This window comes from Pan troglodytes, chromosome 3 (assembly GCF_028858775.2).
Source record: "Pan troglodytes isolate AG18354 chromosome 3, NHGRI_mPanTro3-v2.0_pri, whole genome shotgun sequence".
NCBI classification, from domain to species: domain Eukaryota; kingdom Metazoa; phylum Chordata; class Mammalia; order Primates; family Hominidae; genus Pan; species Pan troglodytes.
The window spans coordinates 85,178,394-85,204,498 of record NC_072401.2 but is presented as its reverse complement, the minus strand read 5'-3'; the positions used below and the strand labels follow the sequence as shown (position 1 = coordinate 85,204,498).

General features: G+C 32.6%; 1 protein-coding gene across 3 annotated transcripts in view; it reads right to left on the bottom strand.

Annotated features, from left to right (window-relative positions):
• Nucleotides 1–536: 536 nt before the first annotated feature.
• GABRG1 (gamma-aminobutyric acid type A receptor subunit gamma1) overlaps nucleotides 537–26,105 on the bottom strand; it is an 86,639-nt gene continuing 61,070 nt past the window's right edge. The window contains exons 6-10 of one of the 3 annotated variants that reach the window (XR_010156621.1): nucleotides 20,889–21,026; nucleotides 20,622–20,774; nucleotides 18,187–18,262; nucleotides 16,014–16,228; nucleotides 3,439–5,858 (exon numbers count right to left, since the gene is read on the bottom strand). Coding sequence is in view for 2 of the 3 variants with exons in the window: in XM_526775.6 (XP_526775.2) it covers nucleotides 5,592–5,858; nucleotides 16,014–16,228; nucleotides 20,622–20,774; nucleotides 20,889–21,026 (773 nt within the window). In the remaining variant the exon portion in view is untranslated. Of the gene's footprint in view, nucleotides 5,859–16,013; nucleotides 16,229–18,186; nucleotides 18,263–20,621; nucleotides 20,775–20,888; nucleotides 21,027–26,105 lie in introns of all 3 variants that reach the window. The other 2 variants (XM_526775.6, XM_054683176.2) reach the window with 2 other exon arrangements.

Here is a 26,105-nt window from a genome sequence, read left to right as displayed (position 1 = left end):
TAGAGTTTTTCATAACATGGGATAGTTGGAATGGTCTAGATATTCATCCTGACTAATATATATTGCTCTCACTGGCACACCTACTGAAGAATACCTGGCCGTTCAAATCAGGGTAAAATCACAAATAGTTAGAATAATCCAGACATTCATAGAGCAGTGAAAATCATGCATAAGCTTCAGTTATCTTTACCTAAGCTTTTCAAGTTAAACTCATTTTCAAAAGTCTCAGTCAAGAAGAAACTTTTTAAGGCTCTTAATTGAAAAACTAATGTGAAATTACAAGGATCAGAAGTGAACTTCAATACTGAAGCTATGATCACATACTCTGAAACAGTGAAGGGATATATCTGTATGAAAACTATCAAGAAAGACACAATTTAAGAGAATGTGACTATTTATAACAAGTTACTGGTATTTTTTTTGTTCTAAGGATCATGAGAGTAAAGAACCCTGAAAAATTGAGACACCTTTGCCACAAAATTACAAACGTTCCTCAAAACAATGAGGCAGTAGCAGAATAACAGAAGCCATTATAATCACAAGCCATAAAACTTTATTATACAAAGTGACTACATACACTTAATAGATGCAAATAATTGTTATTACAGTGAAGGATTGAAAACCAAACTATTTCCATTTAGGTAAATCATGTCTCGAAAGTCTACTAATTAGCCCTTTTTGCTTAGCTGCATTTCAGTTATCACAGCCTTTACTATTCACACACTCAAGGGGTCCAGGTATGTTTCATTGTCCAACAATAGCAATTCTTTTATTTATTCTGACATAAATATTTCAGAAATTGTTTGAGGAACAGAAATCAACTTTCTGGATTTGTCTACACACAGTAGACTATTTCTACCCGCAATTCTCTTATTCTCTTTGTCCAAATATATATATAATTTTATACATATATATATATGTATGTATGTCTCAGTTAGAAAACTGGAAATGGTTATTTGAATAGAAAACGCTTTTAGTGAGGAACATTTTTCAAAAAATAAGAATCTAGACAGATCACTTTAGGATTTACATTTCAGATTATGTTTTTCTTCATCTTTTATGTGTGAAAAAGATAAATCAACAGGAAAAATAAGCCTTTGTATTACATTCAGAATTTCCTTATGGTGTCTTTGTACCCATCTACATGAAAACAAGTATCTACTACAGGATCCCTTCCACCCAACACACCATGACTCTCAGTTATGTTGTCTGTTAGTCAAAGTTTAATGTCTGCCACTTTTCTTTCTATTTGGGGCTATAATCCCCCATCTTCGCTGAAGACTTGTGTCACAAGAGTACGGATTTCATCCTCATATTAGCCACTATAAGCCTATACTCCTAACTGGCTTGTTATATTCCAAACCATCACACACAAATAAGATGAAACTTCTGCAGAAATTTTAATAATGTGTCTTTTGTACTCAAGTATCTCTGTGAACTTTTTATGACTTCGTAATTTCCCCTAGCCTCCTGAAGTCCACATTCGTACTTCTCAGTTTATTGTTCTAACCTAACCTTTCATGGTCTCTATATGAATCTTAACTTCCAATTAATATGGAATTTTCATTTGTGCCCAGGCTTCTGTTTCTTTTTTCAAGCTGCTTACCCAGTTGGAAATTGTGACCTCTCTCCCTCTCACCTGTTGAATCCCCAACTCACATCTCTAAACACATATCCTCCACAAAACCTTCCCAAAGTTATCCTCCCTTCCTTAAATTGTATAACTAATCCTCTCATCTTTCTGACTACATTATATGTTCCTTGAAAGTCATCTTTATATTCCCTTTTGTATTTAGAACAGTACTTTGTACACAGAAAGTGCTGCATAAATATTTGAATGAGGTTACCTCACTTCCGAAATGCAAACACAAAAAGTCAGAGCTGACCTTACATTAACTAGAGCAATGTGGTCAATAGTATTTGAAAACTCCATTTGGAAAGTCCTTGATAAAGATTTGGTAATGGTTTTTGTAACTGTATAGAAGCCTGGCAAGACCTCCCTAGCAGTAAAAAGCAATAAAGAATGACCAACAAAAATGGAAATACCAAGTATGTCTTGCCATCATATGGTATAGCACTGAGAAGCTGAATAAATTTGATGATGTGAAGAAAACTTGGTAGGTCAGAAATAAATGTTTCTAGTGAGACAAGCAGTAAAGGCTTAAGAGTCTACTGGGTACCTTCAATGCCAATTCTAAAACCAACGAAATAATTTCAAATGTAGTATTTTTTTACAGGAAATTTTGTAAGAGTAAAAATAGGCACTGGTATAGAACTTTGAAAATATTATGTATGTATTTATTCATTTGTTATACATTTACTTAAATACTGGTTATTTATTTCAATCTACTAAAATCATCTTATTTAAAGCTCCTCTCTTGTAAAATCAAAGTGTTTTGTGTATTTTTCACAAGTTTTGACCTGGAATATAATTTCACATTTGTAACTATGGGGCCCTTGGTGTGAGAGAACTGTAGCCTATTCTTTTTTATGCTGAATTGGCATGAATGCAGATTTCAATTTTATTCTTGTTCTTGAGACAAAAACATTATCTATTTTATGATGATATACTAATGCCAGAATATGGAAACACAAATGAAAAAATCCTTATGATTGCCTTCATATTTATACACATTTACTGTGCTTAATTTAAAGTTGATCAATTTTAAAAACTTATTAAAGAAATCTGTCTTTAACTTAAAATAAAATGCCTCCAATGAGTTATCTAATTCCCACTTATATCAAGACTTCAGACTTACTGGGAAATTTTTCCCTGTCCCTGCTAAATTCTCAAGTATTCTATGTATTTTTTACTTTTTTATAGAACTTACTTGGGTTTACAAAAATTAATTTAAGTGAGCCTAATTTTGTCCATGGAATTCAAAGATAAATAAAATATTACCCTGTCATTGTAAATCCAAAATCACATTTTCCCCTCTCAGAATTTCTAGATCCTGGTCACATATTTAGAGGATAGGTCTACATAAACAAACATTTTTACAAATGATCCTATTCCTTGTGCTCCAGGTATCCTTCCCAATTCTTTATATCTAATTTTGGGGTCTATGTTAGCATTAAAAACACTGAAAGCATCCAGGAAAATCAAGTTCCAATAAATTCAATAAATTATTATATAACTCCCCAGAGAAAGAGGAAGATTTTTTAAAAAAATTATTTCTCAAGGTGGTGAAACTTATACTTGGAAGAGAGGAACAGGAAATGAACTGAATCAGCTTTGAAAAAAAGCTGTATTTGATTTCTTGAGAAAGAAGTCTAAATGTAGTTTTACCTTTTTATTCTTATTTTTAGAAATAATAAGATTTGTACACCATTCTTTCTGATCACACATTTAAATAAAACTGATCAAAGTACCACTTGCTTTGAAAACAAAATGCTTGCTTGATGGTATATACAAGGAAAGGCATCTTTCATATATTTACAAATTTTATTTCCACTTGTAAATATTGTCAACATTTAAAACCAAGTTAATGAAACACCAGTGAGAAAATCAAAGCTATTTTTTTTCTTTTACATAGAACGTGGTTCAGAAGGAAAAGCTATTTATATCAAGCACTTTTAAGTATTTTAAAATACAGTCATGCTCAGATACACTTGAAAGAGTCCCAAAATCAAAACTGTCTTATGATAGTAAGCTATAGCTTCAAACATGAAAATAGCCATACAATATTTTAGTAAAGCATTTTATTCTTTATGACTACTTTATTTTTTATTTATCCTTAAATGAATGCTCACTTTCAAAACATCCATCAGTACTCAATGTTATTAAAATGAATGTATGAATAATCTGTAAATGAATATATAGATGGCCAAAGTTTAGTTTGGCTGTTCATTCAAGAAAAGCAGTGTCGGTGGATATTGGGCATTACCATTTGATTCATGCTTATTTTTTTCCAGAAGTTTATGAGCAAGTGAAAAAAAAATAGAGTTAGCTGGGAACACACAGTAAACTATAAATAAATTAATTAAAAATTTAAAAAACTAGATATTTCCAATACATGTGTATAATCATGCCAGACATTCACTAACCATGTGCGGAATTATAACATTAAAAACTAGAGTAACAATTGCAGAGGTGACAGGTTTCCTCTCAAACCTTAAGTAAGATAGGCTGTGATCATAAAACTCTTCATCATGGTCATTGGTCTTGGCAACAGAAACAATCTTTAAAGGTTATTTCCAAGCTAAACCTGGTGGTTCTCCAGAAATTTATGTGATGAATCTTATAAACAATTGATATGTCAAGCTACTTACAGGATTATAATGATTGAAGCCTAAATTTAACTCTATTCTTAACAAAAGAGACATTTTTAAAACTATTAACTGATAGATTTTACATCCAGTGAGATGCTAAGAATTTAGAGAGCACTCACATTCATGTTCATTAAAGATGCCTCTAACAAAACTCCCTCTTTAACATGATTTTGAGGCTGCCCCCAGTTTCTAGAAAAAAAAGAATATTATAATAATGTATAATGTAATTGCAAAACTGACAGGGTCCAAAACTTTGGAGCTGGAAGAGGCAATATGTAACGCAGGCCTAAAACTGTTTTCTGCATATTACTAGTCTAAAAACAATGCTAATAGCACATATTTAAGATTTTGTCCTCAATATGACCTGCAACTCAGTTTGCCAGGTAATAATTTTTTAACCACATGAGTAAATACAAGCAATGTTCCTCAATATTTTTATTTTAGGGACTGCAACACTTTCATAAAACATAAAGAAAAAAAATCATTTCTCTCTGCATTTAATTTGCATTAATATGCATTTGCAGATTTTAATATTTCAGTGTTAACCTCATCATACATTATAAATGCTATGAAGCAGAGAATAAAATGGTTAGATTTTACCTGATTTTTTCATCTTGCATTCTTAAAAATGACTGGTGGCTTCATTCCAAGTTTGCAAATCACCAAAGTAAATGCAACTGGCGTTCTGTTTAATATTGTGTCAGAAAATGGACTGGATTAAAAGACAGGTAAAAATTGACCTTTTCATAAGTCTTCAGTAACTGATAGTTTAAAAATAAATCAATTTCTTCTTGGGAATACAATATCTTGGAAGAAAATCCAAGAAAACTATGGCTTTATGTTATCAGCTAACTGTATTTCAAGCAAGGCAATCAAATGAAAAGCAAGAAAAAACAAATTAACAGTTTTTTCTGGCACAAAAGTTGCTACATAAATATTAGTAATTAGTCTTACATTACAAAACAATTATAGATTATATTTAAACAAAATATGTATTAAAATTATTCCATCTTTAAAACATGAATCATAGAACTTAAAAATTCAAAATTATAATAACATATAAGTAAATTAAAGAAAATTTAAGTAAAAATATGTGAGTATTTTAACCTACTGGATTTTGTAACTAATCAGTTTCACGTAAATTAGCCTGAAAGCTGCTACTTTATTTACTTCTGAAGGCCTTAAAATAGTTACAATACTATTCACATTTTAACCACTGGTTTCTCTGCATTTTAAATTTAAACTTCAAGTTACTGAAGTACAAAAGATTCTATTGAATTTAGTCAGACTTCTTTTGATTTTTGCTTATGAAGTAGATTTTATAAGTAAAGATAGCCAACCCAATAAACCAAGTTGAACAGGGCAAAAGCGGTTGGGAAAAATATTCTAGAATAAGAGTCAATTTTGGCAATGCGTATGTGTATCCTTCCTTCCCTCCAAGATCCTGTTCTGCAGTCTTCAAAGCAACAGAAGAAGCTGGCACAATCTTTGCCCTCCAAACACTGATACCCATAATCATCTTCTTGCGGCACAGAAATATTATTCATTGGAATCAGAGTGGATCCAGGATGGAGACCAGGAGTCATCTGAGCACAATAATAAATGAATTTTTGACATCAAAAAAGTGGCATAAGGAAAGATCAATTTGCTCCTTTAACGCAAACTCTAGGAGACTGACAGGTAATGAAAATAATCTTGATTTCAAAAAATCCAGTATTTTCAATTATAACATGTTTTATATTATAATTTGCTTTGTAATAGAACATTTGTTACATTCTATTAAGCAGAAATGAAATACCCCTGAAAAATAAAATATATTTTTATACATTTAGAAAGTTGACCCACCAAAATATCATTTACTATGGATCTAATTCTAAAATAAAATGAACCGTATATTATATTTTATATTAAAACATTAACAGTGCTATACACATCTTTTTTTGCTATTATATATTATTTATCGACTTTAATAAAAATGAGAATAAATAGCAAAGAAGACATTTTGATAATGCAAAAGGTTTGTGAAGATATGAATTGACAAAAAAAGTTATGGGGTTTGTGATGGGTAAGCACAAGGCACCATATTTGGGAAAGAGGGTGTGTAGGAATTAAAAGCTCAGACTTGGGAATAATTGGTGTTCAAATTCTGCTCATTCTACCAATGTAGCTGTCTTCATAGCTGGAATTATATTTGCACCTAATTTCTGTGATAGCTATGATAAGTAAATTTCAATGGCTTATGTAAAATGATCAATGCTCCATCATGCTCAGTAATAATAGCTACTATTATTAACAGCTTTATTTGGAACATGTTAAATTAAGTTTTTATAATACTTGATTTTGAATAATACTTAAATAATTAAAAAGTGAAAGTATTATTCTTTGGCTTCTATGTTTTCTTCCGTACAAAAATGGCAATAAAAACATTGTAGGTTTGCTTGATTATTAAATGGGATGATGGATATAAAACACTAAGCAAAATACTTGAAACATAGCAAGTAATCACCTGCCAGTAGATAACATCATTATTGTTGTAATTGTTACTGTTTATTCCTGATGAGGCCTATATCACAATTGATTATAAAATTCATGCTAAGATAAACATACAAACAATAATAATAGCAACAACAACAACGTCCTAGACCACATAAAAATGTTACTGGAAAAAAGTTAATGACTCCTTTAATAAGCTGGCAAGTAAAATATGAGTATTTCAACTTTAGCAATTCTTCGTTTTTCAGAATTCAACATATTTTGAGGGTTATCTTAAGATGTGAATCTTACAACTTATTGTATTCAGCAATTTCACTCTCTAAACACTAAATATAGCGCCAATTTTATAAAAATTGTTTTAACCAGCTCTTACATCTTTTCCCATGCAAATGTTTGTTAAATGTTTTCATCCTAAATTTTGAAATAGGTCAACAAAATTAAATATTTTATGAAAAACATTTTTACAAATGTATACAAAAGTTTAAAATTTCTTACAACTTGAACTATATTCATGTCCATTTTAGTTATAAAAAGAAACATAGATTCCAAGTCACCAAATATTAAAAATCCAGTAGATGCAAAAGGAAGCAAATATTCACATTTAGTGATATTTTTAAAAGATTAAAGCATCATGCAGGTCACAATATTCATATTAGAGACAAATGTGCACCTTGAGGATAAGGAGAAATGCCCCAAACACAAATAAGTTCATGATTAAACTTGCTTAGCTATATCACAAAAAGCAGAGGCAGTATCTTATTAAATGCTAATGACAGATCTTTTGAGGATGGAACTTGGGGATAGTTGATTACATTCCTAAATTTTAATGGAGCACTAAAATCATGTAAAAAAAAGGAGAGAGACGAATTGGTACCTATTTCCTTGTCACTTGATACTTGAATAGCATATGCTCTTATGCTAATCAGAATGAAAATTAATTTTAAAAAATTATTAGGAGGCAATTTTAAGATTATGTGGTAGAAAACACATTCCATATATGAAACGGCTTTATCATAAATGGAAATATGGTGTGTTTTTCAGAGGATATTAGTTGTTCATGAGAGAAATGATTAAAATTTTTAGTGCACTAAAATGAAGAAAAACTGCAAGGGGTTTATTTAAAAAATGAACTCTCCGGTGAGAGTATCATGGAGAGTTCTATGGGAAATACATTTTAAATTGGCAGTTGTCTAGATTTTTGCTCCCTCCACCCCATCCCCTCAAAACTCAAGTTCATGAATTGAAAGAAACTACACATCAGTGAACAATGAAAGTAAACAGAAATTGACATATAAATGCTGAGAAAAATAGCCAAAAATCTAACACAATATCAATAAAATAAAATATTGATGAAACACAGATTTCTGACCTTTAAACCACTGAGAAATTAATCAGAAAAATGTATACATTCCAAGTCTTATTTATCTGAAGTGCAGCTATGCTACCCATCTTTTAATTTCTCAAGTATAGACCCTGCCTTCCCCAAAAAAGCAAACATTAAAAAAAAATCAGTTAAAGCAATTTAAAAAGTAGCAACATAATTGAATAGAATACTCTACCTTAAATAAAATCGTTTTTAAAATACACTTTTAAAAAATTTCAAAAATTACTAAGAATATAGCTGAGCTCACTATTTTGAGAAATTCATCAAATTTTCACTATTAAGGATATATCTCTGTCTAGTTATATACTAATAAAATATATTTTAAGCACCAAAATATACTAATATCAAATAAATAGGAAGTGATAAATAAATCAGTATTTACATATAGTTATTACTTATACCATCTGCTAATTATTATACCATCTGCTAAAATTATTAAATATTAGTAATATGAATGGTAAATATTATTTGATGATTATATTATTATGAAATACTGACTATATAATATTATTAATTTCCCATTTAAAATATTGCACGAGAAAATGCCAAACTAAGCACTGTTTACCACTCCTTCACAAAATCGTGTTTAAGTTGGGATGTTCAAAAATTGTAGATTATACCATCAACATTAAAAAATCAACAGGAGAAGGCTGGGCACGTTGGCTCACACCTGTAATCCCAGCATTTTGGGAGGCCAAGGTGGGCAGATTTCTTGAGCCCAGGAGTTTGAGATCAGCCTGGGCAACATGGCAAAACCCTGTATCTACAAAAAGAGGAAACAAAAGAAATTTAGCTGGGTGTAGTTGCATGTGTTTGCAATCCCAGCTATTTGGGAGGCTGAGGTGGGAGGACGGCTTGATCTCAGGAGGTTGAGGCTGCAGTGAGCTGTGATTGCACTACTGCATTCCAGCCTGGGTGATGGACTTAAACTTTGTCTTAAAAAACAGAAAAAAATTCCAGGAGGTGAATCTTGGTGACGAGGAGCTGCCAATCTGCATTTAGAATTTCTGATCAATTTCTGAAGTACAAAAAACAGATGGAAATAGGCCAATGGATAAAGCAGACCAAAAGAAGACACATCTCAGAAAGGCTCAGTAAATGGAAACATGACTGTGGAATCTACTCTTCCACTCAATATAAGGAAGGAAGAATGGGAGTAATGAATAGGATGGAAAACATGGTGTTAGCTAAATGTCCACCTCCAGATCAGCTGCACTCCTTTGAACTATGGTTCACCTACTGTGCATGTAGAGAGTAAAGATGACGACGGTTGGCATTCACTCATCTCTAAACTCTATAACTTCTAAAAAATGAGAAGAAACTTTCACTATCCTAGGAGAAAGGTTAGGGCTCTTGATGTTGGAACTGGAATGTCCTAGTATTGTGCCATCATCCTATCATTTAGAATGTATATGTGTATATTTGGAAGGAATCAGATGTCATGACACACAAACACACGTATGAAAGTAAAATCCAATGGTTGCAAACTTGACAGTTACATACGAAACTTACCGGGCCTATTTGGGGAACAATCATGAAGAAGTTTTGAGGTAAGTGAACAATACAAAGGAGAAAAGTGAAAATGAACAGCTGGAATTACTGATTCTAATATTTTAGGAAATATGAGAACATAAATCTAGTTAGTCCACTCAGAAATACTTCAGGAAGTAATACATCCACTTAAGGAAAAATGAACAAAGAACAGTTAGAAAATAAGACCTCTCTGAAATTCATAAAGTTATTGTAAATTTTTAATAAGCTAAAAGTTTTAAAATGAAATCTCGAAAAAACTGCTCATAGTATGGAAAAATGGCTTAAAATATGATTAAAAAGAAAATCTGGAATATATGCTGAACCTAGGAAGTCAAAAATCTAACTATCAGTAGTTTCCAAGGAGAAAATAGAAATAAATTGGAACGAAGAGTTGACAACATTCTCAAAAATAAAACATAAGAATATTAAGTAATGAGGAAATGAAAGAGGTCAAAACACAGAAAATATACGAATCCTTAAGAATTTTTTTACACTGTGAAAAACATGATGATGGAAAGTTTCTTAAGAAAAGAAAAAAGTTTTATCTGCAAAGAATGATAATAAAATTGGCACTAGAATTAATCACAATAATGAATTCAGAAGTAGAGATTTAAATATATTATTTAAAGTTTTAAAATTAACCAAGTGCCTGACTAATTTTTTGTATTTTTGTAGAGACGGGTTTCATCATGTTGGCCAGGATGGACTCAATCTCCTGACCCCGTGATCTGCCCACCTTGGCCTCCCAAAGTGCTGGGATTACAGGAGTGAGCCAACACACCAGGTCAATAACTATTAATAGTAAGTTACAATACTGAGAAAGAGAATAAGAAAGACAGAACAGAAGAGCTATTTTTTCTTTTGTACCAAAGAGTTATAGATACCTTGAAATTTGGTACAGTAAGAATCAGAAATACAATGAAAATAATCACTACAAGAATGTAAAATCAGAAATGGTTACAATGTAGTTGATTCTGAGATTTTGGACAAAATGTTCTAGGTAGAGAATTTTCTTTACTTGTACATTTATGAATTGTTCTATTTGTTTATTAGTTTCAACCATGCTCCACTATTACTGTTAAAATTAATTTTTTTAAATGGGAATTTTACTAAATGATTAATCTGGTCACTTTCTGCTGTGATAGTCTATGATGTTTTAAATAGAAATATAAATATTAAGCAGTGTTCTTTGGAAGCCAAGGTAGAAAAAAGAGCTGTTGGTGGTGGTATCTATACACTTCAGCGAAGCATCATATGGCCATTGTCACAACTGGTACTAAATGGTTACTCTATTGAAAACATTCCACCATGCACCGACTCTTTACAATTGTTTAAGTAACCTTCTTGCTGTATTTCACATTTCACCAATATCACATAATCCTTCCTGGGAGCTTTGCCAAATACTATTATAAGAAAGAATCTATAAGTTGTGAAACTGTGGATTGATACAGCTTTTCATTATTTTAGTACTCTGAGAGGTAGACAAATGTTTATTCAATAGGCATGCACTGACTGAAATGAAAATCTCTTTGCTGAAAAGGAGCTGTGGGTGAGGACTGTGGGGTGGGGCGGTGCCAGGGGGGACCCAAAAACTTGCTATGCATTATTTTCATCCTAATATCTTGGTTTCAGCTTTTAGTATTATATTACTTCTGGAACAATTGCAACAGTCTCCAAATTTATCTCCCTGCCTCTTTTGCCATCCAAGTATCTACTGTATACTATTTCTAATTATCTTCTGAAAACATACATAGAAATATACCATCCTGCTTAAAAACGTGTATAACTTGCCAGCGCTAACAAGACAAAATGTAAATTCTTAGCATGACTTTAAAGATTTTGCACAACCTGGCCATAAACCACTCTTCTATCCTCAACATAGGTTATTTTCTTTCCTAAGAGAAAATGTTTCTTTTCTACTTTCAAGATAAACATTACCCAATAGCACTTTCTGTGATGACAATGTTCTACATCTACACTCTTCAATATGATAGCCATAAGTCACATGTGGCTATTGAGCACTTGAAATGCGACTAGCGCTACTAAGATACTGAATATTATATTTTGTTTAGTTTTAATTAATTTAACCCAACCTATCTATATGTGCTTAGTGGCTATTATATTGGACAGCACAGCTTGGGACGTATACTAGTCTACTTTTTGTTCTCACATGTAAGGCTCAGCCCAGCTGACGTAGTTCCCTCTATCTTAAATTTTCTTTCTAATTTGTTATCTTGAAAACTGCAACTTTTTCTTCAAAAAATTACTTCAGTGAAGCCACACTTTCTCTGGAATTTTCCTTGCCAAACTTCCATCAGTTTACATGTTTTATGAATGAATTATTTACACATGAAATGAAAGGAATCCTCTCCTCTCCACAAGGTTCTCTTCAACACTGTGTGTCTGTTCAGTGTTTCACAGGCCATATAATATGATGTCTGAAGACTGCCTGGGATGCTAGGCATAGGCCACATAGGTCTGGCTTTGTGATACCTGTCTGTTTCCACAAGAACAGTTCCTTTAAAAATACATTTTATGTTTTTATAAAAAATAAAAATATTGTTATTTAAAAATAATAAAATATCTTATGTATATTTGTTATAAAAATACCCTACTTCTGAAAAAGCATGAGAAATTATTCATCTAATTGTTAATTCCCTCACAGACTCCTTGTTTAATTTTGATCTTTATCTTGGACTATTATTTATATTGTATCTTATTATGTTTGTATTTGCGATACATTTTTTCACAACTGGATGTAATCATCCCTGAAAGCAAAGAACACATTCTATCTCTTTTTTGTCTCCATAATGTCTCATCCATAGCTGGATAAATAAATTTCTATAATTTCACATCTTAATAAAATCAGGAAACTAAAAATAAGTAAGTTCAATCCTCAAATGGCTATAGCAGGCCCCTGAAGTAGGTACAACATGGTTTTCTGAGATTTCTGCTAGCCTATGGGCCAAATATTCAAGTTTCAACATAAACTACTCTTCAATTGGCAAAGGCTAGTTTATTACTAGTGCCTTTCGGTTTATTATTAGTGGCTTTATCTGTTGCATAAAATGTCTTGATTCCATAGTTCAACATATTTAACTTAACTTCTTAGACTTTCTTGAAAATAAATGTTGGCACAAATACACCTGAATTATATACTTGCCGATTAGTAACAATATATATTGGATGGGCATATGAAACAATCCAAAATGTCATTCACATGTACAATAAAATGGAAGAAAAATTTGGTCGTAATGGAATAGAGAAGGAAGGAAGGAAGGAAGGAAGGAAGGAAGGAAGGAAGGAAGGAAGGAAGGAAGGTTCTTCCAAGGTAGAAAAAAGAGCTGTTGCTGGTGGTATCTATATACTTCAGGGAAGCATCATATGGCCATTGTCACAAGTGGTACTAAATGGTTACTCTATCTATTGAAAATATCCCACCATGCACCGACTCTTTACAATTGTTTAAGTAACCTTCTTACTGGAAAGAAGGAAGGAAGGAAGGAAGGAGAAGGGAAGGAAAGGGAAGGGAAGGAAAGGAAAGGGAGGAAAGGAAGGAAGGAAAGAAGGAAGGAAGGAAGGAAAGGGAAGGGAGAAAGGAAAAGCAAGGAAGGAAAAATAGAAAGTGAGCATAAAAGACAAATGAAAGAAAGAGAATGAGAGAAAGAGTGAGAGAGAGCAAGCAAGCTGGCCCATTTCATGTGGAGAGTAAGTCAAAAAGGGTGTTTATCAATTTATATTTTTAGGTGGTTCTTTGAAGCTAAAAATCTATTTTGTTCAAGTATTATCTCTTCCAAAAAAGATCTGAACATTCTGAGATTCTCAGTTAAGCAGTCAACAAGATGTCAGGAAAAGGATTTTAATTTTGCTTAATGACAGAACTGTTGACCTTTTAGCAACTCTCTAGCCAAAGTATTGCATCCTAGCCTGACTATAGCCCTAAACATTTTTTTTAAAGGGAAAATGCTGGATTTTAAACTACTCTGAATTTTAATAAAGAAATGGGGAGATTGAAGGAAAGACAAAGAGGAAAGGAGAGAGAAAGGCGGAAGGAGGGGGTGAAGTCACAAACATTTAATACAGGCTTAATGGCAAGATGCTACAACATCTGGCAACCAAAGAAAAATGTGGATTCCAGAAAGCCCTTAAATAGAGGATTTGAGGCAACAACAAACAGAGTTGCCTATTCCTCATGAAAGTACATTCTGATTTACCTGATTAGCAAGACCATATGGCTGTACACTGAACCATGCAAGGAGTCAGATTTGATTACTGATCCTGGTTTTTCACTCAAAATATCATTTAGGACTGAAAGAGCTCATAAAGCACATAAATGAACAAAGAAAAGAGACTATCAAACTTCATTATGAATGGCAGTAAAGAAAATATTTTTGGTACTCAAGTAGTCAATTATAATATGTCAATTTAACTGTTGCTATTTGCCATTTAGTACTTCAATACTATCATTTAATTTTTGTTCTTTACCTTTCCATAATTAGTAGTTTGCAACCTAGGCTTGATGCTAAATTTGAAAGACTTAACATATGGATTAAAAATAGTAACTATTCTAGAACAATGCCTATATTATGGAAGTCCTTAATAAATAGTTGATGAATGATTGAATAACATGATAAGTTTAAAGTCTACACTAGAGCAATCCAGCTCTCTTGAGTAAGTGTGCCATTGGAACTGTGGCTGAGTGTACATGATCTGCAGTCAAACTGATTAGCTACCGTCCTAGAGTAGCCATGTTTTGGTTGTGTCCTTCGATAATATAATAGTGGTATCTAAATTATTTATTCTTAGAATGAAATTAGAGAATGGATGTGAGATTGTACACTGCCTGGCCTCTATATTACTTATTTTTATTCTAAACATCTCCACTCAAAATTTCCAGAAATAAAACTTTCAAGGCAATAATCCAACATAGATACAGATGAGTAAACGATAAAATGGAAAATCCAGAGAAGACGCACGGCTTTGATGAAAGGAAAATTGTAGAAAGCATTCATTTTTCTTTATCTAAAAATGTAACAATGGATATTATAGTTGACTTCTGATTTGTCCATTCAGGAGACAAAATATATCCTATAGATAAGCAAAAATGACGTGAAGTTGACGGAGTCACTGGCTAATTCTACAATGCAAGTTATCAAATTTGTACTGCTAGCAATGTGCTCTGCTTTCTTGGAATATTGTGGGTATCTGAAAGCAAAATACACCAGGTTTTTCTCTTGGAATATAACATGAAAAGTAAAGCATAACTTAAAAGTATAGCAGAGTTTTATAAAGAAACCAATGAAAAAAGATTAGGGAAAAATGCATTGACTCCTAGAACTTAAAAAGTTAGATAATATGGAAAACTCATTATATATACATTAAGGTAGGCTTACAAGCTTGCCACTAATGCCTGGCTATTTGATACATTTCTCATTTATTTGAGTATTTTGAAACAAATCTTTGAAAGCATTTACTAAATTAAATGTTTTCTTGTTAATTTTAGAAAAATAAATGTCTATTTTTTAAGCCCTGTGAGAACAGGATATTTAAAGGAAGGGTCACATGCTTGAGCTCTGGCACCAAAAAGGATCCAGGTCTGAGTCTTGGATCTTTCGCTTACTGAGGCTGTTCTTGTGTAAATCATTGAACCTCTACTTAGAGAGTTGCTCTAAGCATACATGAAATCATGCATGTAAAATGCTCTGCAGAGTGTCTGGAACATTCAACATGTGTTAGATATTACTTTCAGGTTGCTATAATTGATAATATAAAACATAATCATAGTCAATAACCCCATACATGAGTATATTAGATTCAGGAGAATCCATTTTAATATATTAGACTTGATGTGATGTAAGTTAAGGTAATTATATGATTGAGATGGGAGAGTAAAATAGTACAAATACACAAAAACAAAAAAAGAACGTTGTGGTCATGACTTTTAAACACAGTTGGACACTACCATTAAAGAGGAATCTTCATCACTAAAAGTAAGGTAATTTTGTTAGAAATGCAAATCCTAACACAAAAAAATCGAATCAAAGGTAAATCACAAATAATGTTTGAGGTACAAAGAATCTACCACTGTGGGAAAATTCAGGCCATAATAAACCACTCTTTACACAGGGGATCCAATGGGAGATATTTGAAAAACAGAAATACACTTTTCTTGGTGAGCAATGTTAGGTACTCCAGTTTCATCTTAACTTTATTTGTCTTTGGTTATGGGTCTCAAGCGTCCCTGTTTCTGTAAACAAACACATAAATATTCAAAAGAGTATCTCTAAGTAAGTTGAGGTTTATAAAATAGAAATTTTTCTTTTTAACATACCGAGGCTTTATTTTTTAGCTTTCTGTCTTTAGTAGCAGTCTTTCCTTTTTGGTTGCTGGTAAAATAATGCAAGGTTCCATATTCCATCAAGGCTGCAAAAACAAAAATGAAACAAACAGAAACAAAGAGATCCATCGCAGTCACATAAGAAACCTTAGGTAAAGACTTCCTGGCAATTGTACTCAGGGTTGTCATTGTCAGAACTGTAGTGATACCTATGGAGAGAGGAAACAAAACAGGAAATGAAAATTAATAGACCACATTTATTCTTCCACCTGATTTGGCAATATTGTGAGTGAAATTAAACAATAGAAACAAAAATATGATTACTAGTAATTTATATTAATAATTATTGGTAGTCATAGCAACATTGTGTCCAATGTGCTCTTTGTGTTTCTGTGAGTTCTAATCATTTAAATTACTGCGGAGTGCAAGTTGACTCCCGATATCCATTCTTCCCTTCCTCCATTGTAACAGAATATCAAATATTTAGCTGGCATGTGATTGCCCAGAACAACTTTATTTGCCATCTCTGCAGCTGAGTGTGGCCACAGGCTGAGATCTAGCCAAAGGGAACCAAGTCAAGAATGTAGGCAACACGCAATATCCTAAAGACAGCATTAAAGAGACAAGGAATGCCCTTCTTTCCTTCTCATTGCCTTCTGCTGGAATACAATGGCCAGACCAATAGCACTATCTTAAAACATTAGATAATATTGGAAATTAAATTTACTCACAATACAGGAGAAAGCCAGAAGGAGCCTGAATCTCTCATACTGTAATGCATTGTATCGCCTTGAAATAAAAAAAAAAAAAGAAATACCTACCCCTAGACTTCACATAAGCAACAGATATTCTTCTATCTAATTGAAGTGACAGTGACTTGACATTTCCCACCATACATATACAGTCAAAATTAATCCAAACTAACATAGCTTTTTGTTATATAACAACCTGAGTTAAACCCATTTTTTAATCTCAATGTTTAAGTGAGGAATACTGGCACAGTTATATCAAGGGAATAGTGCTTTGAAAGCACAGAGTAAAATCCTTTTATTTTTGAGAAGTCAGCATGTATACCTGGGATGTCCCCAAGGGTCCCAATCCTGTATGTGTATCCTTGAAGGGATTTGTTTCTCATCAGTCTTCGTGTGGTTCTTATCACTATTAATCTTAGGTCTCCTAAATTACAGATGCACATGCTAATATTTCTTTTAACCTAAACTTTCATAATTCTCATTTGTTTTCCCAGTAAATATGCCCCCATGAGCGGAATTGTTTACTCTCTTAAAAGTACTAAATATAATGCTAAATGCTTCTTAATTTGACCAATATTTATAGAGTGACAACATTTATGATGAAAAGTAAATCAAAAACAGCTGCAGCAACAGTCTCTTTGGTATAGTGAAGGCAATAACCACCTCTTCCCCTCATGTCTCCATTGAAACATACCCTAAAAATTCTACTCACAAACCTGTCATTTCACTTTTATCATTTCTTAGGATTGGAGAAAATATTAAAGGTGAAACAGTTGTGATGAATTTGGAATTATGATACAAATTTAGGTTTAATCTCTGACTCTTCTATTAGCTCTGTGATCTTAACAAAGTTTTTCAACTCCTTTGTGCCTCTCGTTTAAAAAAAACAAACACAGTAATATCTTGCTTCGTAATTGTAGTAAATATACACAAAAGGTACTTAATTTAATTATTTGTCTTTTTTTTTATTTCCAAATATACAAGGCCATTGTCAGTTATATTATTTTTATTAATTTTTAATTTACTTCCTTTTTTGTTAGAAAATATACTCTGAAAATTTTAGTGTTTTGTATTTCAGTAATATCGTGTTTAATGATCTATATGCACTTGAAAATATTGTGTGCTCTGAAGTTAGGTGTAGTGTCCTATAAATATCAATCAGGTAAAGTAGTTGACGATAATTTCTTTTCAAAGTTTCTATATCCTAATTAACTTTTTCTTGTAGTTCTAAAAATGAATGAGAAAACAGTATGGTTGCAGATTTGTTTATTTCTCCCACTATTCCTTACATCTTTTACTTCAATTATTTTGAAACTAAATGTACATTTTTAAAGGCTTTGTTATGGTAAAGGCTAAAAAAATGATATATACAAGTCTCCCTTTGCCTCATCTCCCACACAAGCTTATTAAATCACCTTGTTCCCATCGTCAGCCCAGGTAGGTTTCCAAAGTGTTTCTTGGCTCCACAATTATGTCCTCTATCTGAAAAATCTTAAATCCAATGTGTGGTTTCATTTTATTATCCACGACTGCAATAAATTTTACTTTATTAAGTTTCTGTTACGTTCTTTTTTAATAAGGCAAAAAAACTAAGCAGAACTTTGCTTTCAGACATTTATTTAATTTAGTAATTATTATCACTGTCATTACCTTGAGAAGAACATAGTGGATTTTCTATTAAAATATTTCTGAGTCCATAGTAATAAAAAAACACTTAGGATATTAACAGGATATTGAGAAAACATTTTGGATATCATTGCTATATTCTCCATGGCTTCCTCTACTCAAGATCCTACAATAGTCTCCCATCACATTTGAAATAAAATTCAAAGTCCTTAAAATGGCCCACACAAATTTACATGATCTAACTATTGGCCCCTTCTCCAAATTTATTTTCTGTGACTATTCATTCAGCTCCAACCACATTTTTCATTTTTCTGAACCCCAAAGCATGGCATAGCAGGAAGATCTGGCTTCAAAAACCATATGGTTCCCCCTGCCTGGAATATCTTTCTGCCCAATATCCACCAGGTTAGCACCACACTTCACTGGGTCACTGCTCAAATGCCACATCATCAGAGGTATCTATTGAGACTCCACAATATAAAATAGCAAATATCATACCACTCACACCCTGTCATTTTCTAAACATTGATTTTGCTATCTCTTCACAGCCTTCATGACTCACTAAAATTTTATTGTATGCCTTTTACATTTGTACATTACCTGTTTTCTCTACTAAAATGTAAACACCATAAACACGAAGTTTTAAAGTTTTATTCATTGTTAACACTACAGCACCAAAAACACTGCTTGTTTAACAGAAAGCATTGGATACATTGTAGAAAAATGCAAGGTTGAGTTCACTGAGTTCAGGAAATTGTCTTGCAGTGATATGTGTGTGCATGTATATTTAAAGCAATTGTAATTCTCTATCTTAGGGTCCACAATTACAAGAGATATTTGTCAAGTTACATCTGGCTGTGCTTACCTTTATGATTGATATGCTAATATTGAATAAAAATAAGTTTATGCAAAAACGACTTCACAGTTGGCTTTTCTCTTCATGACACTCTAGCATAGAACTTTATACAAACCCAGTGGTATAAATAATCCATTCAAATTCTTTTAGAAACTTCCAAACAGTTATGCATAGTGGTTATACTAATTTACATTCCCAGAAAAATATGGAAATAGAAACAAAAATACTATGGTTAAGTTATAGTAGCATACAAAGAACCTCAAATAATTTATACAACTTATAACACAAAATAATTTTAAACAATGAAAGGAAACAAAATTAAGATATGAATGGATTTTGTCCACTAGCTATGTCAATACCCCTGTTTTGATGGCCAAGAGAACTTCAAGTATAGACCCATGTGCCTCATGCATTGTTGTTGTCACTTTTATGTGACCTGCATTTTACTGTACTTATTAGATGGAATCATTTATAAGCTATCATAGAAATCACATATAAACTTCTTTGTGGTTAAAAATAGAAACTGTCTCACCTTTCTTTACATATTTTTAAGACACAATTATGAGCAGTGTGATTCATGTGTCTTTCACTGATTTGGGGGGGTGAATCAATTGATTAACAAGTTTTATTCCTATATCAATACCTGATTGCAGGTTATCATTTTCTTTTAAATAACTATACTGTAATTAGTCACTTATTTTGTTATATGATTTGATTATTGCAATAGATTGTTACAGAAAAATAGTAAACGTCTATTTTGTCAAGTATGAATCACAATTACCCTGTTAATCAATGTTATTCTACAGGCAACTACAGGCAACTCTCAAGTATTCACAAAATAAATACACATTTTATATATGACAGAAGCCACAGAAGCCAGGGAGCGTCTTGTTCCTTTCAGCTACTTGCCCTTTGGAAAAATTGACTTCATTAGCAATGTTATAAAAGCAGGTTATTTTAAAGCCATCTGCACACCTCAGTAAATAAACAGTGGTTATTAGTGACTCAGCTATAACATAAAATAAAATCTTGATGAAACGTGATAGAAAAACTCAACCAAAATAAGATTTAGGAATTATGTATGATTTTCATGTATTAATTCTTGTTATGGATCTATGCTTCCCTTGGTCTTCATTAGCAGAAAAAGGAAGGAATTTTCTGAAATTTCAAGTTCTTTACAATTCCATTTTCTACTTTTCTTTTTTTACATATCTCTTTCAACATGGTATTGTCCCTTAGTTCCTGTCAATTTTTTTCCTGACTGTAGTCTAGAAGAATATATCTAATAAATGTGACTATGAACTTTTATCACATCAAAATGATTTTTTAAAGTTCTATGGCATTATAGCATAATATTACATGTCATACCCAACGATGTTCTTGCAGGCACTGCATCTTTATTGATCCAAAAAGACACCCAAGAAAGAACAACTGTCAGAATGCATGGAATGTAGGTCTGAATAGTGAAATATCCCATTCTTCTGCTCAGGTCAAAAAAAATTGTCATGATAACATAATCCCCTGTAAGAAAAAAAAGTTTTATTTTGGCTATATAATATAAATCACAATCCATATATTTAAAATAAAAATGTCATTTAATGCTAGCATCATTCACTATTTGAGTATTCTTTTTACCAGAGATCGTGTGAGTGATTTCAGTTGAGTTCCGTAACCCTACAAATGCAAACTGATATAATCTCCAGTATTTAGGATCAGCCACTTCTACGGAGGGCTTTTTCCACTTATACTCAATTTCATTTTTAGGGTATCCATCTATAGAGAAAAAATACATAGATTAGCAAGATCCAAATTTGATACCATTGCAATGCCAACATTATCCAAAGGTAGATTCTTGGAACTTTTTCCTCTTTTTTTATTATAAGATATGCCAAACACAGAATATTTGAATACAATAAATATTAATAAGCAGAGTTTAATGACTAATCATACATGGATCAAATAATGATAACCCATGTAATCTACTTAAATTAAGAAATAGAAACTTGCTAACACACAGAAAACCCAATATGTCCACCCCAATATAGTACTCCCTCCCCAATCTAGAGGTAATAACTATCCTAATTTCTGCGATGATCTTTTCTTTTTAATATAGATTTTTCATATGCATCTCTGAAAAGTATAGCATAGTTTGGGTTCCTTTGAATTTTATTTGATCATTCCCATACTTAAGGCATTCTTTGGCATATTATTATTTTCTTCTTTTTCCTCATGCTACCTTGTCTAAGAATGTATTTTTTAATATATTGTGATAGTCATCAAAGTTGTACGTAGCTAAATTTCTTCCATTGTAAAAACACACCGAAATTTATCTATTATACTGTTTTAGACATTTGTGGTATTTTCTGTTGGCTATAACCAACATTGCTCTAGTAACATTATTATACATGCCTCCCGAAATGTGGCATGCAATATGCAAGCATTACTTTAGGATATAGTATGGAGTAGCTGGGTCATGGGTTACACATAATATCAACTTTATGAGGTAGTGCCAATCTTTTTTCCATAGAGAGTATACTAACATATTCTCCTTTTTTTTTTTAGACGGAGTCTCACTCTGTTGTCCAGGCTGGAGTGCAGTGGCACAATCTTGGCTCACTGCTAATGTCTGCCACCCAGGTTCAAGCAATTCTCATGCCTCAGCCTCCCAAGTAGCTGAGACCTATACAGGTGCTTGCCAACACGAATGGCTACCCTTTTTTTAAATTTTCTTTTTATTTTTATCTTTATTAGAGACAGGGTTTTGCCATGTTGGCCAGGCTATTCTAGAACCCCTGACCTCAGGTGATCTGCTCCCCTCGGCCTCCCAAAGTGCTGAGATTACAGGCATGAGCCACCACGCCTAGCCACTAGCATATTCTCTTATCAGCCAGAGTGTGAAAGTTAACATGAATGCATATTCTCATTAATCTTGATAAATGCAGTCTTCTTCATTTTTACTCGTCCATGAAGTGTATTTTATTTCACGTTCTCCTGATTAATAACAAAACCTAGCCTTTAAAAAGTATGTTTATTAGAATTTTGGATTGCTTCTTTGAGGAACTGCTTGTTCAATTGCCCATTATTTATTTTTTACTTTCTCTTATTTTTTCCTCTCTTTTTATATTAATGTTTTATGTATTCTAGATACTAGTCCTTTGTTAAGGAAAATGTTTTTGTCTACTTTGTAGCTGTCTAGAACGGAGGTATATCCTTTCATCTTTCTAAAAAATATTTCTGTTTCTGGCTTGTATCAGGAATATCTTTGAGGACTTTTTGAACGAACCAAGTGAAATAAATTTGGGCTAAAAATCTATTTGAGGTAGACTTGTAATTAGATTCTCTCAAGAAGAATCATTTCACCCTGTATGCTGATTTCAGGGGCAACCTCCCTTTTAGCTTTCGGTGGTTGTATGTGTGTGTGTGTGTGTGTGTGTGTGTGTGTGTGTGTGTGTGTGTGTGTGTGTTTAGGAGGTAATTCTTCACGTGATCTCAACTGGTCAGGCTTTTGTATGCCAACTTTATGTGGAGATTATGTTCTATTACACTACATCTTACAATACCATCAAAGCAAAGCTTGAAGGAAACTACCACGTTTTGTCAATGTCCTCAGGTCAAAATCGGCTGCAACTTTACCTTTCTGGTTTACAGTTTTCATGTAGATGTTTGCAGCTAAAAAGTTCTTTCTACGTATGGTCACATACATGTTTTAGAATATTTTAATGGTATAAAATTTTTGTTTTCAACCGAAAGATTGGTAGCACATTACATAAACAGAATTCACTAATTAACTTGAAATTTCAAAAATAGTATATCCATGTATTTTGCACTAGGATCTCTATTAGTCATGCAATGAAATAGTTATCATCTCTGCTGATCTATTTAATAACCTATTTTATCTTTCCTTTTCTCTATCTTCTTTCACTTGCTCTCTAGGGTTGTAGCCATTTTGATTTCTATAGTTTCTGTCTTTACTTTTAAAAAGTTTTAGAGTCAATAGAGGATAGACATAGTATACAGTAATGTGGGCACAAATAAACATGATTGGCTAAATAGCCACTCTGAATCTCATGATATTAATTTTTAAAATTGGGACTGTAATGAAATCTTCCACACATATTTGTTGTGAAATATTAGATGCAGATGGCTGAATTCTCTACTGGACCCATGTAGAGTGCCTGAAAAAAATTAGCTATGATTATTATATGTTTGTTATTGACACCCAATTAAACTCACAAAGATAAATGATTAATTACCATTAACAACAATCAAAATCAGAGAGCTATCACACCAAAATTTAAGAATGGCTTCTAGAATGAAGTAAAACTGCTACATCAATTATTGCATATGAACTTTTCCTTGAGTTCCTTGAATTCTATCAATCAAGTATTTGTTGCTATTTGGCTGTCTTATCCACTTCAAAGTTACTGTTTAAAAATCAAAGCAGTGAGATAGATCATTAATATAAAAGAATGCTTTAATGAGACAAAATCATTAAGAAAATTCAAGAATATCATTAATAAAAGGCAAAAAAAATGTGGAAATTTAGTAAGTGAAGAAGTAGGGTTATGCTTATGAATAAAATGTCATATTACACTCTACCACATTCTAGAATGTGATCTGTGAAAACAATAAATTTCAAAAGAAAGAAAATAGCATTAGACAATTTGTGGGTAAAGGCAACCACATTTTTATAAGCCATTTTACATATTTTTAAGATAATTGTATGTATGTAGAAAAATACTTTTATAAAAATACATGTGAGGATACGTATGTTAGTAAATATAAAATAAAATTAATATAGCTCTGGAAAGGTTATAATTATTTCCTATAAAGAATATACCAGGGTTTTTTTTAGGATAAATAAAAGTATTTTAATATAACTGATATTATACAGTAGGAAAGTAAACCACCACTACACAGCTACAGGAATGAAGAGTTCAAAATACAACATTGAGCAATATAGAAATAGCATAAGTTACCACTTACGTTTTTTTTTTTTTTGGTTTTGTTTTCTTTTGTTTTTACGTGGAACAAATTTGTTTATTTTATTTATTTTTATTATTATTATACTTTAAGTTTTAGGGTACATGTGCACAATGTGCAGGTTAGTTACATATGTATACATGTGCCATGCTGGTGTGCTGCACCCATTAACTCATCATTTAGCATTAGGTATATCTCCTAATGCTATCCCTCCCCCCTCCCCCCACCCCACAACAGTCCCCAGAGTGTGATGTTCCCCTTCCTGTGTCCATGTGTTCTCATTGTTCAATTCCCATCTATGAGTGAGAACATGCGGTGTTGGTTTTTTGTCCTTGTGATAGTTTACTGAGAATGATGATTTCCAATTTCATCCATGTCCCTACAAAGGACATGAACTCAACATTTTTATGGCTGCATAGTATTCCATGGTGTATATGTGCCACATTTTCTTAATCCAGTCTATCATTGTTGGACATTTGGGTTGGTTCCAAGTCTTTGCTATTGTGAATAGTGCCACAATAAACATATGTGTGCATGTGTCTTTATAGCAGCATGATCTATAGTCCTTTGGGTATATACCCAGTAATGGGATGGCTGGGTCAAATGGTATTTCTAGTTCTAGATCCCTGAGGAATCGCCACACTGATTTCCACAATGGTTGAACTAGTTTACAGTCCCACCAACAGTGTAAAAGTGTTCCTATTTCTCCACATCCTCTCCAGCACCTGTTGTTTCCTGACTTTTTAATGATCGCCATTCTAACTGGTGTGAGATGGTATCTCATTGTGCTTTTGATTTGCATTTCTCCAATGGCCAGTGATGGTGAGCATTTTTTCATGTGTCTTTTGGCTGCATAAATGTCTTCTTTTGAGAAGTGGAAATGAAGGGTATTCAATTAGGAAAAGAGGGAGTCAAATTGTCCCTGTTTGCAGACGACATCATTGTATATCTAGAAAACCCCATTGTCTCAGCCCAAAATCTCCTTAAGCTGATAAGCAACTTCAGCAAAGTCTCAGGATACAAAATCAATGTGCAAAAATCACAAGCATTCTTACACACCAATAACAGACAAACAGAGAGCCAAATCATGAGTGAACTCCCATTCACAATTGCTTCAAAGAGAACAAAATACTTAGGAATCCAACTTACAAGGGACGTGAAGGACCTCTTCAAGGAGAACTACAAACCACTGCTCAATGAAATAAAAGAGGATACAAACAAATGGAAGAACATTCCATGCTCATGGGTAGGAAGAATCAATATCGTGAAAATGGCCATCCTGCCCAAGGTAATTTATAGATTCAATGCCATCCCCATCAAGCTACCAATGACTTTCTTCCCAGAATTGGAAAAAACTACTTTAAAGTTCATATGGAACCAAAAAAAAGCCCACATTGCCAAGTCAATCCTAAGCCAAAAGAACAAAGCTGGAGGCATCACGCTACCTGACTTCAAACTATACTACAAGGCTACAGTAACCAAAACAGCATGGTACTGATACCAAAACAGAGATATAGATCAACGGAACAGAACAGAGCCCTCAGAAATAACGCTGCATATCTACAACCATCTGATCTTTGACAAAGCTGAGAAAAACAAGCAATGGGGAAAATCCTTTCCCCTATTTTATAAATCCCTATTTAATAAATGGTGCTGGGAAAACTGGCTAGCCATATGCAGAAAGGTGAAACTGGATCCCTTCCTTATACCTTATACAAAAATTAATTCAAGATGGATTAAAGACTTAAACCTAAAACCATAAAAACCCTAGAAGAAAACCTAGGCATTACCATTCAGGATATAGGCATGGGCAAGGACTTCATGTCTAAAACACCAAAAGCAATGGCAACAAAAGCCAAAATTGAGAAA